Below are 12,611 nucleotides of genomic sequence, written 5' to 3' on the forward strand. Positions count from 1 at the left end.
TAAATCTGGTGGAATTTCATTTGTATATTAATTCTTTAAAATTGACAAGAAACAAGAATAATACGTATACGTTGAAACTCTTGGTTGCACTTTTTTGTGCCTTATATTATTTTGTGTTTTATTGTTTCGTTAATTTTTTTCATGTTAAATTGTTGATTGATTTCAACCCTATTCTATGATATTGGCCGCACATTGTTCTAAAGACAATAAAAATACAGTACGCCGTTATGGAGAGAAATTTGTGTCTTTATTTTCAATCAAACAAAAAAGGAATTTGCAATCAAAAAAAAATTTCAATCAAACAAAAAGGGGATTTGCAATCAAAAAAAAAATTCAATCAAACAAAAAGGGGATTTGCAACCTCAAATAAATTTTAATCAAACAAAAAAGGGTTTTCATATAAAATAAAAATTTGCAAACAAAAAAAAACATTTCAAACATTTATTTGTATTTTAATAAAATCTTTTGCAAACATTTTTTTCGTTTTGTTTGCGAATCTGTTTTTTGGTTGCGAATCTGTTTTTTGGTTGCGAATCTGTTTTTTGATTGAAACCTGTTTTTTGGTTGCGAATCTTTTTCTGTGTTGTGTGGGCGGGGTCCTCCGTTCAACCGATGATAGAAGCCTTGTCATTGGTCAGCTTGGAAGCCGCTGCGACAACTTTCATTGGTCAGATAGGAATGGGGGTGTGACAATGTTCGTCTGACTATTTCCTGGTTCATTTTGTCCAGTCGCCGCCAGCATCGAGGTAAATATGACACCCCCCACTTCTAGTTTTCCGTTTTGTTTATCTGACATTTATCTAAAAGCAACCCTTGATCTATCATTTATCCGGTGATTTGTTCTAATCATTACAATTAACGTAATCACTCACTCAGCATTGCTTAGCCATGTTAGCTAGCTAGGTAACTGATGGTCCGATACATGAGTCAGTCATGAAGCTATGTTGTTGGCAGTCAAAACACAAATATACGGCTAATTTGGGATAGCTGTTAGGATGAAGTTTTGTTGTTGTTTTTTTATACTCATAAAGAAACCTTTGCATTTGTTTCACATACAGGCAGGGCTGGGAATCGAATTTATTTACACTAGCTGCTTCCCCTAAATCTTGGATGTTTGAAGTAGATTAAATTCGTGATAATTCTTTAATTCTTCTTATTTATTGGTCCTGGTTGTTTACTGTATGAGTCAGATTGAAACAGAAGGGGAATCTGAGTTGTAGGTGTACTTTTGCAATTACACTGACTAGATTTTTTCTTTTAGAGTGCGAGCAGACCAAGGGGTAGAAAATGTAGACATAGCGAGATGCATGTTTACTGTAAGAGGAGCAGGCCAGGGCAGTTTTATTGCTGGTAAAAGCGTACATAACCAGAGGAAAAAACTTTATATGAGTAAAAGTTCTTGGAGTTACTGTAGCTTTCATAAATGTATTTGATATTACAGATCCAGCAAGCTGAAGAGACACGAAGAGACCATCACGGTGAACACGGGATCGTTATACCTGACATCCACTGTCGTTTACCTGAGGAAAGACTTGTTGCTTTACGGCAAATCAATCCAAACAAGGAGTCCTTGAGTTTTGGTCGCGTCATTTATTTGCAGACTCTCAATGTTGCTTCTAGTGCTAGTGTCTCGCGGCCCAAAGGGTCATTTAAATTTATGTAAAAAATGAAAATAAATTCCTGTGTAAAACAGTTTGACTTTTATTTCATAAAAAAAGCATGCATATGAACTAACAACCAGTCAATTATTCAGCATTTTATAGATTTTATACAGACATTTTTCTCAAGAAATGATTGGCCTGCCAACAAGAAATCAAGAAAGCTCAGAAAATGAACTGTTAAACTTAAAACAAACATTTTGGTAGGAACAGCCTGTAATTACTCAAAAAAATGAAATGGATGTGATTTTTTTTTTTTTGCCCTTTCAATTACACTGTGTCAAATCTGGCATCAAAGGTGATAGCAGTCAGTAGATGTGATTTAAAGGAATGGTAATCACTCATATGAGCAGTTGGAAATGTAATGGTGTTTGTGCAGGGGTAACATAATGTGTGACCTGGCATTTGTACCTCACAATTGTGGTCAAAGTTTATTGATATTTTAAATTGCTCTCTGTCTGACATAAGCAGGTGCTTGTGGCCCTGCTCAGTTATCCACAGCATCACCTCATGAAGAGAGGTGACCAACCACCAACTTCATCTTCTGCATCTAAAAAGTAAAGAAAAGTGTGCTTGTTAATTAAGTACCAAACATGTAAAAAAAAAAATTCTGACAAAGTTATGTTTGACACATGTTTTGAACATTATTGAAACAGGAAAACTACAATGAAACAATTACAGGAACTAAATGTATTTATATTACGTAATCTGTCACTTCCTCTGTATTTCAAACACCCAAGACATAATAAATGTAGCAGAGGCTACTTGTTTCAATGACCAGAACTTCTCATAAGTGATTAATAATTAGCATTTTATTAATGTAATGTAATGTAATAAAATAATCATGAATAAGCATAATAACAGCTATCTCAGCAGGCCGTTTATTTGGGCCGTTTCTCGTACCAACAAAACATCACGATTCATGACTAGACTAACCAAAATCAAACGGTTACGTGGCCTGGATCCTAGTAGTAGCAGTGTCACCGCTTTGACGGTGCATGAGTTCCCCCTCTTTTTCAACCTGACTCGTACAGTAAACAACCAGGACCAATAAATAATAATCACAGAATTATCACGAATTTAATCTCTACTTCAAACATCCAAGATTTAGGGGAAGCAGCTAGTGTAAATAAATTCGATTCCCAGCCCTGCCTGTATGTGAAACAAATGCAAAGGTTTCTTTATGAGTATAAAAAAACAACAAAACTTCATCCTAACAGCTATCCCAAATTAGCCGTATATTTGTGTTTTGACTGCCAACAACATACCTACAACCCTACATGATTTGGTACCCTAGGCGAAAATGTACATGGTAGCCCCCCCCAATCCCATAAAAAAAAAACACACACAAAAAAATTATAGATATATTATATTTAATAGCACACCACACAATAAATACCAAATTCCACAAACAAATAAAAATAAGAAAAATAACAGAAGTACAATGCAATGCAACTTTTTATTGCAATTTTTGCAAAATGACAGTATTTAAAACCTCAAAATGTTTTCACTATGTACATTAATAATTGTGTAAGATACAAAAAATAGTAAATGTATCAATATACAAACTTTGATATATCGTAAAACTTTGGCAATAAGGTGATTCACAGATAATGTGAATAGTGTGCAAAAAAACTTCACTAAATAACTTAGGAACATAACGGCAAATACTTAAAATAGTGCACGCCGGGACCTCCTTGCAGCAAAGGCATCAATTGGTGCGTCAAAGGATAGCTGCCTGGATACTTCTTGATTGATGCTGATAAGTGCCACTCTAGTTAGCCGTTCTTGTGACATGGTAGACCTTAAATAGTTTTTTATTAGTTTAAGCTTGGAAAAGCATCTCTCAGCTGATGCTACAGTCACTGATATGGGAGCAGCCACGCTGAGTGCTACCCACATGTTGGGATAGATTTCTCTAAGTTTTTTCTCCTCTAGAAAAACTAAAAGTTCCATGCTTGACATATTGGATTTTGGCCAGGTAAGAAATGACTGCATCTCTGCTAAGAGTTTTTTTTTTTTTTTTTTTATTTATGAGAGTACATATTGCACAAATAAGTAGACCCCGAGAAAAAGGCTTGTTAATTCCAGGCCTAGCAGACATGTTGCTACCCATAACAGTCATGGAGCTCATAGAAAATACTAGATGTAGTCGTTTTTGTTGTGGGTTGCTTTTTTTTTTTTTTTTTTGCATTAGTTAATTTGATTAAATTGAAGATTTTGTAATCTATGCATCCTATTACAACCTTACTTTCATGTTGTGAGTCAAGTGCGTATTCTACAGAAAACATTTTGTCAATATTTTGGAAATTGTTCTTCTGTTTATTGAGATATTGAACATCCATCCATCCATTTTCTTGACCGCTTATTCCTCACAAGGGTCGCGGGGAGATATTGAACAAAATCTTTACATTTTTCAAAGGTGGTATACTCATATATGCTGAGCACTGTACATGATGCAGCAATAGCTGATATAACTGAAATAGTCACCTGGATCTAGAAGATCGAGCTTTGTGTCACTCAAAGTACTGCTGATTGGTGCTTGACTGGCTGTTGCTTCAGCTGTACATGAAACAAAATACATCACTTCAAATTATTTTGGTGTTAAAGCAGGGAAAACAAATCCTTTTTTTCATTATGATAGAATACAATGTCAGAAATTATGGCTGTTTGTATTAAATGCACCATCCATGCACTTACATTCAGTAGCCTCTGGTGAAGATGACACTGAAGGATTGTTTACCACAGCTTCTTTTTGTGTTTGTTTTTTTAATTTTTTAATTTTCTTTTTTTTCCTTTCTGCAATTTGGCGCCCCCTCCACAAGATGGCGCCCTAGGCGACCGCCTAGCTCGCCTGTAGCCTGGGCCGGTGTCGGTACCATATGTATAGGTCGCTTGCACATGTCGTCACTTCCGCCTCGGATTTCTCGTAGTCGCCATGCTGGGTGGCCTCCATTTACGTAGCGATTCGGTCTAACACGTATCTATCACGTTTGTTTTCTGCGTTTAAAATGGTACATTGTTGCTGCATCGTTGGCTGTTCGAACAAAGCCAAGGGGGAAAATGGTCGGTCTTTTTTCCGAATTCCGAAAATAATTAGGAACCAGGGCCTGGAGACAGAGGAGTGCGGACTCCGGGGGGAAGTCGTTACTTTGGGCTCGTGTGTGCAGCGATCACTTTGTGAGCGGTAAGCTTGTTTACCTTTATTTAATGCATGAGGATTAATAACGTTTCGACCGCCCATATATGGGCAAGTTGCTTATGTTTTGGATTCATGAGCAAGCAAGTTCGGTAGTACAAGCTGGCTAGCGGACGTTAGCCGAAAGCTAACATCGAACATTTTCACCCAAGTAGTGCCAGTGCAAAGTGTTTACTGCTGAAATTGGATTGATTAGTCTTGGGCTTTTAATGCCGATAACATGTTTTTTGGTGGCAAAATGTAAACTTGGGAAAAAAAGAGACAGAAGGGGCTGATGCAAGAAAACAGACCCCCGGGGGTGATGCAAGAAAACAGACCCCCGGTAGCCTACACATCATGCTAAAGAACTTATTCACGGCCACCCTACTGCGGTAAAATAACCAGTCTTTCCATATTTTATTTGTTTATATATTTGTTTATTTTAACAGGTCGCCCTGCGCCCGTTTTTCTGTCCAATCATCCCGACTGGGCTCCAACATTAAAGTTGGGTCCCAAGTTACAACATCTATGTCTCAGCCCAGTCGGTGCCAAGATATGAACGTGCACAGGAGAGACAAGCAAAGAAAAGACGACTCGAAGTGGCAGAGATTGTTGCAGTTATGCAGCCAGATGGCTCCACTAACCTGTACCCTCAAGTACTGCTGACATCATTGACTCTGGTATGCCACTCAGAATTCATTACATAATATATTGTATGCATGAGTGAATGTATGTGTTTGTTTGTGTGTGTACACGCACCTTATATTTTAGAGACATTTGGAAGTGTTTATAGAAATAAGTATTTGCCTGTAGCAATGTTCATACATTAAAAAATGCAACAAAATGTGTACATTTCTTTTACACTGACAAAAAAACTATACTACTTTACTATATTAAACCTATTACTGGTACCGTATTTTTTTGTGATTTTTTATTTATTTTTTTCTTTAGGGATCTCATGCCACACCGACTTGATTGCCAATGACATGATGGAAACGAAGGCGAGCATCAAAGCATTGGAGGAGGACAACATGCGACTGTTTGTTTGGCGCTAATAAAGGCAGCGTTTATACAAATTCTATTGTTGGGTTTGTTTACAAAGCTATACATAATACAAATGACAGGATTTGACTCAATGTGCAATATGGTCCCTCTTAAAGTAATGGCATAAATCTCTATTATTTCTAAAAGCACAAAAAATGAAGTGAATAATGATTAGATGTAGTAATTTCAGGGTTAAAAATTGAACTGTTAATTAATGTAGTTTATTTTAGCACAGGTGCCTACCATCCTGAGATGACGGTATGATGTAATGTTGATGGGGTACGCAATGACTTTCATTATGCTATGTACAGAGGAAAAAGTTGCTCTCTTTTAAATTTGTTTAATGTAAGACAAGTACCAGTACTGTGTTTCAGTTTTCCCAATAATCCTTGTTTCACACTTGTCACAAAACCACTGTCCTTTTGGCAGTCTAGATTGGCACACTTCAAGTGATATCATTTGATTTTACAATCTGCTGCAGCACAAAAAACTACTTTATTCCGCATCTTTGAAGTACATGAGCAAGTGGTAGGTGACAGCGGCTGAGCAGGAACACTGGAAGTCCACTGCTGATCTAGTAAATGCTCTCCCGAGCAGTTCAGGTAAGGAGGGGATTTTGGGGAAAAAAAACTGGCTTTTCCAACTGGCCAAAACGAGCGATCTGGGTGGACTCGCTCAATCACACTTTGTCCACACCACAAAGTCGCAGAAGTCCGTCCAGTTAAACTCATCTGTGCCTGAATCTGAAAATATTACAAACATTGTAATGAAAATATGAAACATAGAATTAAATAAGAAACTACAAAAAGTAAAGCCATACATACCTGGTAATACTATTGGTGTTGTCGTGACAAGTGATGGGAATTGTTGCCATCTGGCACCAGACAGAAATTGGGTGTTGTGACAGCCTCCTTAACCGTGAGATCATAAGAAAAGCTGTCAGTATGCTCAGTAGTTACCATGAACACGTTTTATTGTACTGGAAACTGAAACTAAAAATACGTCCTCTGAGAGTGGTTAACCTTAACCATTTAGAATAAGTTGATTAAGTAACATGTAACTAGTGAAAGGGTAGCATTAAATTTAATTAAGCCACGGGGAGGCTGTGCATAGTTACTTTTTATTCTTATATGCTCTGCCATATTTGCCTGTTATAAAATTGTTAGAAAAACCACATCAGGTAAACCTAGCTGTGCATGTAAACACAATAACAGGAAGCCTGAGAACAAATCAACATTTTTGTGTGCAGAATTACCAACACCATGTGGTTTACTTACGTGCAACAGCAACCGTTTCTTCTGATGCGATGTTAAAGTTTACACTCTGTATCCACCCGCTTACAAAATAATTGTAAGCCTCCAGGGATTTGTTGGCGTGTTATGGAGCATGTTGTCAACACGAGGTAGGGAAAGATGTCCAGAGATGTCAAATTTGGCCAGCAAGCTTTCTCCGTCAAAAAAAAAATCACCCTTGGTCAGGACGTAATTAGGATCAATCCCGCCACACAGAGACACCTTCTGCCTGTATCGTTTTTGATCTTCCGGTAAATCGTGAAACTACTGCGAAAATTACATCAGGTTGATAAGCTCTACCGTGTAACTCGCGAGTGTACCTTGTGAACCGGCGGACACCCAATATGGCGCCCGAAGGAAAAACTCCCATGATGCATTACGATGTGCAAGCGACCTATTCGGCCTGCCAGATCCATTCGGGGTCCTTCGCCTACAGATGACGTTACGCTACAGGATTGGCTGAGACGTTTTACGCTACAGGATTGGCTGAGATGTCGACGATTGTGATTGGTGAGGCAACTTTCCAGTCGTTGGAGGGAAAACATTGACGCTTTTTACGAAGAAATTTATTATTATTTATCTAATGGGACTTATCACAGCCGCACTACTGGATCAAACTGTTCGGCGACCCAAAAGGCAAGGATTCGTAACGCGTCAAAATCATTCATCAATCATCATCAATCAATTACATCTCACCGTGGCTATTCTAATGTATTGATCTCTCGTCTTCCCTTGTCTAGGATTAAAGGTTTGCCGTGAAACCCTTTCAGACTTGTTTGTTGTTGTTGTTTTGTGGAAGGAAAAAAATACTGAACATATAAAGAAAAGTTGTGCATTCATTCATTCATTCATTGATTTGTTAATGCATTTGACATCTTTAAAGAAAAAGTAAAATGTGCTACTGTAGTTGATGAAGTTAACTTATGAGTTTCGACTTTACGGTAGTAGGCCATTACCTTTGATTAATATTTATATCAATAGTCCATGAGACACACATGAAGGTTACAAATAAATTCGTAGTTACCTAATAACCTGAGGCTGAGTACAGAACATATTGGTGAGGAAATGTCACATCTCAGGCAATAATTCCATCATTTTATTATCATCATCATGGTAATTATTTTCTGCAATACGCACGACCCTCCGCAACTCATAGTGCAGTACGTGTCACCTCTGAGGTGACATTGGCAAGAAAATATTAAAGATGTCATTTAAATAACAAAATGTATGGGCTGAGATTGCAAAACGTAAATAAACGTAAGTATAAAAGCAGGATACTTTAAGATTGACTAAATAATGAAATAGATTGAAAAAATACATTAGATAAAATAAATATAAAAAATGGAGGTAAAATAGCACATAAATGCAAAAAAGTAAAACTGCGATGGGACGAAATATTGTCAGTTGACGTGCTAATGTGTTCCTATAATCATTACGACTGCAAAATTCGGACACCAAACCAACGTGAACACATTTGACACTGCTCGCTTGCTGTACTGACGTCATCAGCAAGCGCCGACCAGACGCGAAGGCCCCCGAATGGATTTGGCAGGCCGAACACATATGGTACCGACACCGGCCCTGTTCATGACTGGCTCATGTATCGGACCATCAGTTACCTAGCTAGCTAACATGGCTAAGCAATGCTGAGTGAGTGATTACGTTAATTGTAATGATTAGAACAAATCACCGGATAAACGATAGATCAAGGGTTGCTTTTAGATAAATGTCAGATAAACAAAACGGAAAACTAGAAGTGGGGGGTGTCATATTTACCTCGATGCTGGCGGCGACTGGACAAAATGAACCAGGAAATAGTCAGACGAACATTGTCACACCCCCATTCCTATCTGACCAATGAAAGTTGTCGCAGCGGCTTCCAAGCTGACCAATGACAAGGCTTCTATCATCGGTTGAACGGAGGACCCCGCCCACACAACACAGAAAAAGATTCGCAACCAAAAAACAGGTTTCAATCAAAAAACAGATTCGCAACCAAAAAACAGATTCGCAACCAAAAAACAGATTCGCAAACAAAACGAAAAAAATGTTTGCAAAAGATTTTATTAAAATACAAATCCATGTTTGAAATGTTTTTTTTTGTTTGCAAATTTTTATTTTATATGAAAACCCTTTTTTGTTTGATTAAAATTTATTTGAGGTTGCAAATCCCCTTTTTGTTTGATTGAAATTTTTTTTTGATTGCAAATCCCCTTTTTGTTTGATTGAAATTTTTTTTTGATTGCAAATTCCTTTTTTGTTTGATTGAAAATAAAGACACAAATTTCTCTCCATACGCCGTACCCACGCTCACAGCAAATTATAATTACAGTAAAGCCTTTCCAAAAAGGCGCTATATTTGTTGTCGGGGTGAACCGATGAGAACTCTTCGGACGTGTGTCATTGCCTAAAAAAAAAACCATGTTCTGTCGTTTGGTCAAAAAATTATTTAATTACAATAAAGTCCAATCCTCTTCCATTGATGTCCAAAGGACAACACGGTCCGTTTCACATGACAACAATGGTTATAATAATAATAATAATAATAATAAAATCAAAAAAAAAAAAAAAAAGTTTGCCTCCACACCCGGCGGCTTCATTTAATCCTGGGGACACATGCGCCACCATTCATTTCATTTGTTCATTTATTTCAGGCAATAATCAACATTAACAATATATTAATTTTTCTAGACAAATTTTTCTAAACCTAGCCTGAAAAGGAGTGGGAAGAAGAAAAACCTATTCAGTCCTACCCCCAATATCATTAGTATCAAAACAAATTTAGTTACTTTCCTATAAACTTGCACTAACCAACAGCGGTTGTCATAATACTGAAAAACTGTGTGTTTACAAACAATATGTTAATTAAGTAACATGATATCAACAGCTCATACCAGTAATGGTAATAAAAAATAACAATACCAGTTTGGGCAAAAGAAAAGACAAACTAGAACAAAACAAGTCCATAAATGGCACATATAAATAATTCTAAGACACAAGCATACCAACAGTGGCAATAGGTAGTATGTAAAATAAGAAGGCAGCAAGTATACTCTATCACAATAAGTTGAAAGATGGATGTTGGTTTAAGATCCACTCTCCAAATACTGAGACCAAACCATATGTTTGTAAGACAGTTTGAATCTGTGGATGTTTTGGCATTGCTTGTGTTGTACCTCTAAACTGTTCCAAAGTTTGACCCCACGCACAGACACACAAAAACTTTTACGAACAGTTCTAAATTTAGGTAATATAAAATCTCTATATCCTCTAAAGTTATGATAGAAACTTTTTTTTTTTATAAATATATATTGCAAATTATCAGGTAGTAATTCATAAAATGCTTTATATAAAATTATTAAAGTATTATACTTTATAAGGTCATATAACTTAAACAACTTTGACTGGATAAACAGACCATGAGTATGATAAAAAAACAACAACTTTATGAATAATTTGCATAGCCCGTTTCTGTAAAATTACTAGTGGATTGATTGTACATTGATAAGTGTTCCCCCACACTTCAACACAGTAGTTGAAGTATGGTTGTATCAACGTACAATAAAGTATACGAAGTGCATTGTCATCCAAGCAATATTTCACTTTATTAATAATTGAGGCATTTGGAGATTTTTGTTTTCATATGTCTGACGTGGGACTTCCATGTCAACTTCTTATCGATTATCACTCCTAAATTTGTTTTGTTTTGTTTTCTCATTTACATTTTCAATCTGAACACCGTCAATAACTATATGCAAACTCAGAAATCATGAAGAGAAGGGGAAAACAAAAAAATACTGTAATGTGGCTCCAACACGGTACGTGTCAAAATCTACCTTTCCTACAAGACATGCTTGGGTATAAAACTGCTTTTATTAATATTACCCCCCCCCCCCCCCCCCCCCACCACACACACACACACACAAATAACGTGCACCTGTCCTGTACCTTTCTCAATGTTTGTTTCATTTTGCGTGTGAACGAACGTGTTTGGAATCGAACTCACGACCTTCAGTTTGTTCTACACCTTCAGCCACGTAGCTCCTGAGGTCAGTAATGTTTACTAGTATATCGCTGGTCAGCTGGAATCTTACTGCAGGTGGTAGTGTGGCAGGCTCCAAAGCTGAAGCCAGTCATGAGTTCGTTCCTCAACCCATGAGAGGCTTTTATCATTTATTTATCTTCAATTCTTTATTTGATTATCTTACAAGTGTAAATACATGCTAGCCTACTTTAAAAATACTGTTCTGAACACCACAGACAAAAACAAAACACCGACTTTAAAGGTCAACTTTACTTGTGTAAATCACACTTTAAAAGGATATATAACAATGATTGGAATCAGCTTGTGTTGGAAGAGGGAAACCTCCAAATCCTGCAGGACTCCAGCCCTCAAGGCCCACCCCTGCCCTATGGGGTATATATGCCACGGAGGAGGCGGACTTCCAGAAAACAGGTGAGCTATGATTGGTCATTACCCATTTCCTTAGCACAGGTGGTGTCATCTTCAGTAGACAGCAAGTGTAAAAATGTGTTTTTAAAGGTATTAACTGTACATGAAAAATAATGAAGTTATCAAATTAATTCTGGACAAAATATTGACTTATTGCTGAAAATGGCTCATTGAGTAAGGTATCCTTTTTAAGTTACATTTTATACTGCTTCCAAACATGTCTCAGACACTCGTTGCACCCTTTGTCAGTGTCGTAGAGCAACACGTTCAAACTTCCACATTTATGCATTGATTTGCTTCTCTTTGCATTACTGCTGCAGCAGTTTTTTTATGGAATATATTTTCATAGTCACTAGCCCACGAGCACTTCCGAATCAGACCCACTGTAAGAACATGTTACACCTGCTTGCAGAAATACCCATCAGAAGTGTCTAGTGAGAAATACTTGAAGCCCAAGATGCAAATTGTGCGATTTGGCTTGTGTGTGGGCCAGGTCCGAATACAAATTAATGTGTCTTCACGTCATTAACATTTTCAAACACATTTGTCATCTTACTTAAATCAACCTTAATTTTCCCCAAAATAAATGTAAGTTGACAGGCAATGATCAGCCTATGTTTAGCTATGAACTCCACAAAAAATATTGTCAAATCTAATGAAATGTTAGACCATGTAGTATAGTATATGTATCCACCAACCACAAACAGAACATAATACTGGGCTGAAGTTTCTGTGAAAAGAGATAAGTATTGCTTTATTGAAAAGAAGTGATGACAGACACTTGTAAAAGGTTTTAGCACTAATCACACAAAAGTATTTACAGGATAAACATTGTGGTTGTGTGTATTTGAATGTAAGGCAGCTATTAGATTTTGTTGATGTTGGCTGCAGGCAGGGTTGACTTGTCCAAATCATCAAAATAAGGATGAGTCAAGGCCTCGCGTGTTGAGATCCTTTTGGGAGGATTGTAGGCCAACATTTTCTGG

General features: G+C 37.1%; 1 protein-coding gene and 3 long non-coding RNA genes across 6 annotated transcripts in view; 2 read left to right on the top strand and 2 right to left on the bottom strand.

The window, feature by feature from the left end:
• Positions 1-697: 697 nt before the first annotated feature.
• On the top strand, positions 698-1,692 carry LOC144001532 (uncharacterized). The gene is made up of 2 exons (XR_013278506.1): positions 698-746; positions 1,442-1,692. It is a non-coding gene; the product is annotated as an uncharacterized LOC144001532 (long non-coding RNA).
• A 522-nt stretch (positions 1,693-2,214) lies between these two features.
• Positions 2,215-9,388, bottom strand: LOC144001531 (uncharacterized). 2 transcript variants are annotated; one of them, XR_013278505.1, is made up of 4 exons: positions 8,949-9,388; positions 7,158-7,323; positions 6,705-6,791; positions 2,215-6,623 (listed from the first exon to the last, which is right to left on the bottom strand). It is a non-coding gene; the product is annotated as an uncharacterized LOC144001531 (long non-coding RNA). The 2 variants fall into 2 exon arrangements; XR_013278504.1 differs by lacking the exon at positions 8,949-9,388 and having other exon boundaries at positions 7,158-8,942.
• On the top strand, positions 4,443-7,287 carry LOC144001530 (uncharacterized). The gene is made up of 3 exons (XR_013278503.1): positions 4,443-4,845; positions 5,286-5,516; positions 5,788-7,287. It is a non-coding gene; the product is annotated as an uncharacterized LOC144001530 (long non-coding RNA).
• A 2,959-nt stretch (positions 9,389-12,347) lies between the features above and the next one.
• Positions 12,348-12,611, bottom strand: part of cdk1 (cyclin dependent kinase 1) — a 27,002-nt gene continuing 26,738 nt past the window's right edge. For both annotated transcript variants that reach the window (XM_077495728.1, XM_077495729.1), the window contains exon 8: positions 12,348-12,607. In XM_077495728.1, coding sequence (XP_077351854.1) covers positions 12,491-12,607 — 117 coding nt within the window. In that variant the 3' untranslated portion in view covers positions 12,348-12,490. The remainder of the gene's footprint in view (positions 12,608-12,611) is intronic.

Source organism: Festucalex cinctus, chromosome 14 (genome assembly GCF_051991245.1).
Source record: "Festucalex cinctus isolate MCC-2025b chromosome 14, RoL_Fcin_1.0, whole genome shotgun sequence".
Lineage (NCBI taxonomy): Eukaryota > Metazoa > Chordata > Actinopteri > Syngnathiformes > Syngnathidae > Festucalex > Festucalex cinctus.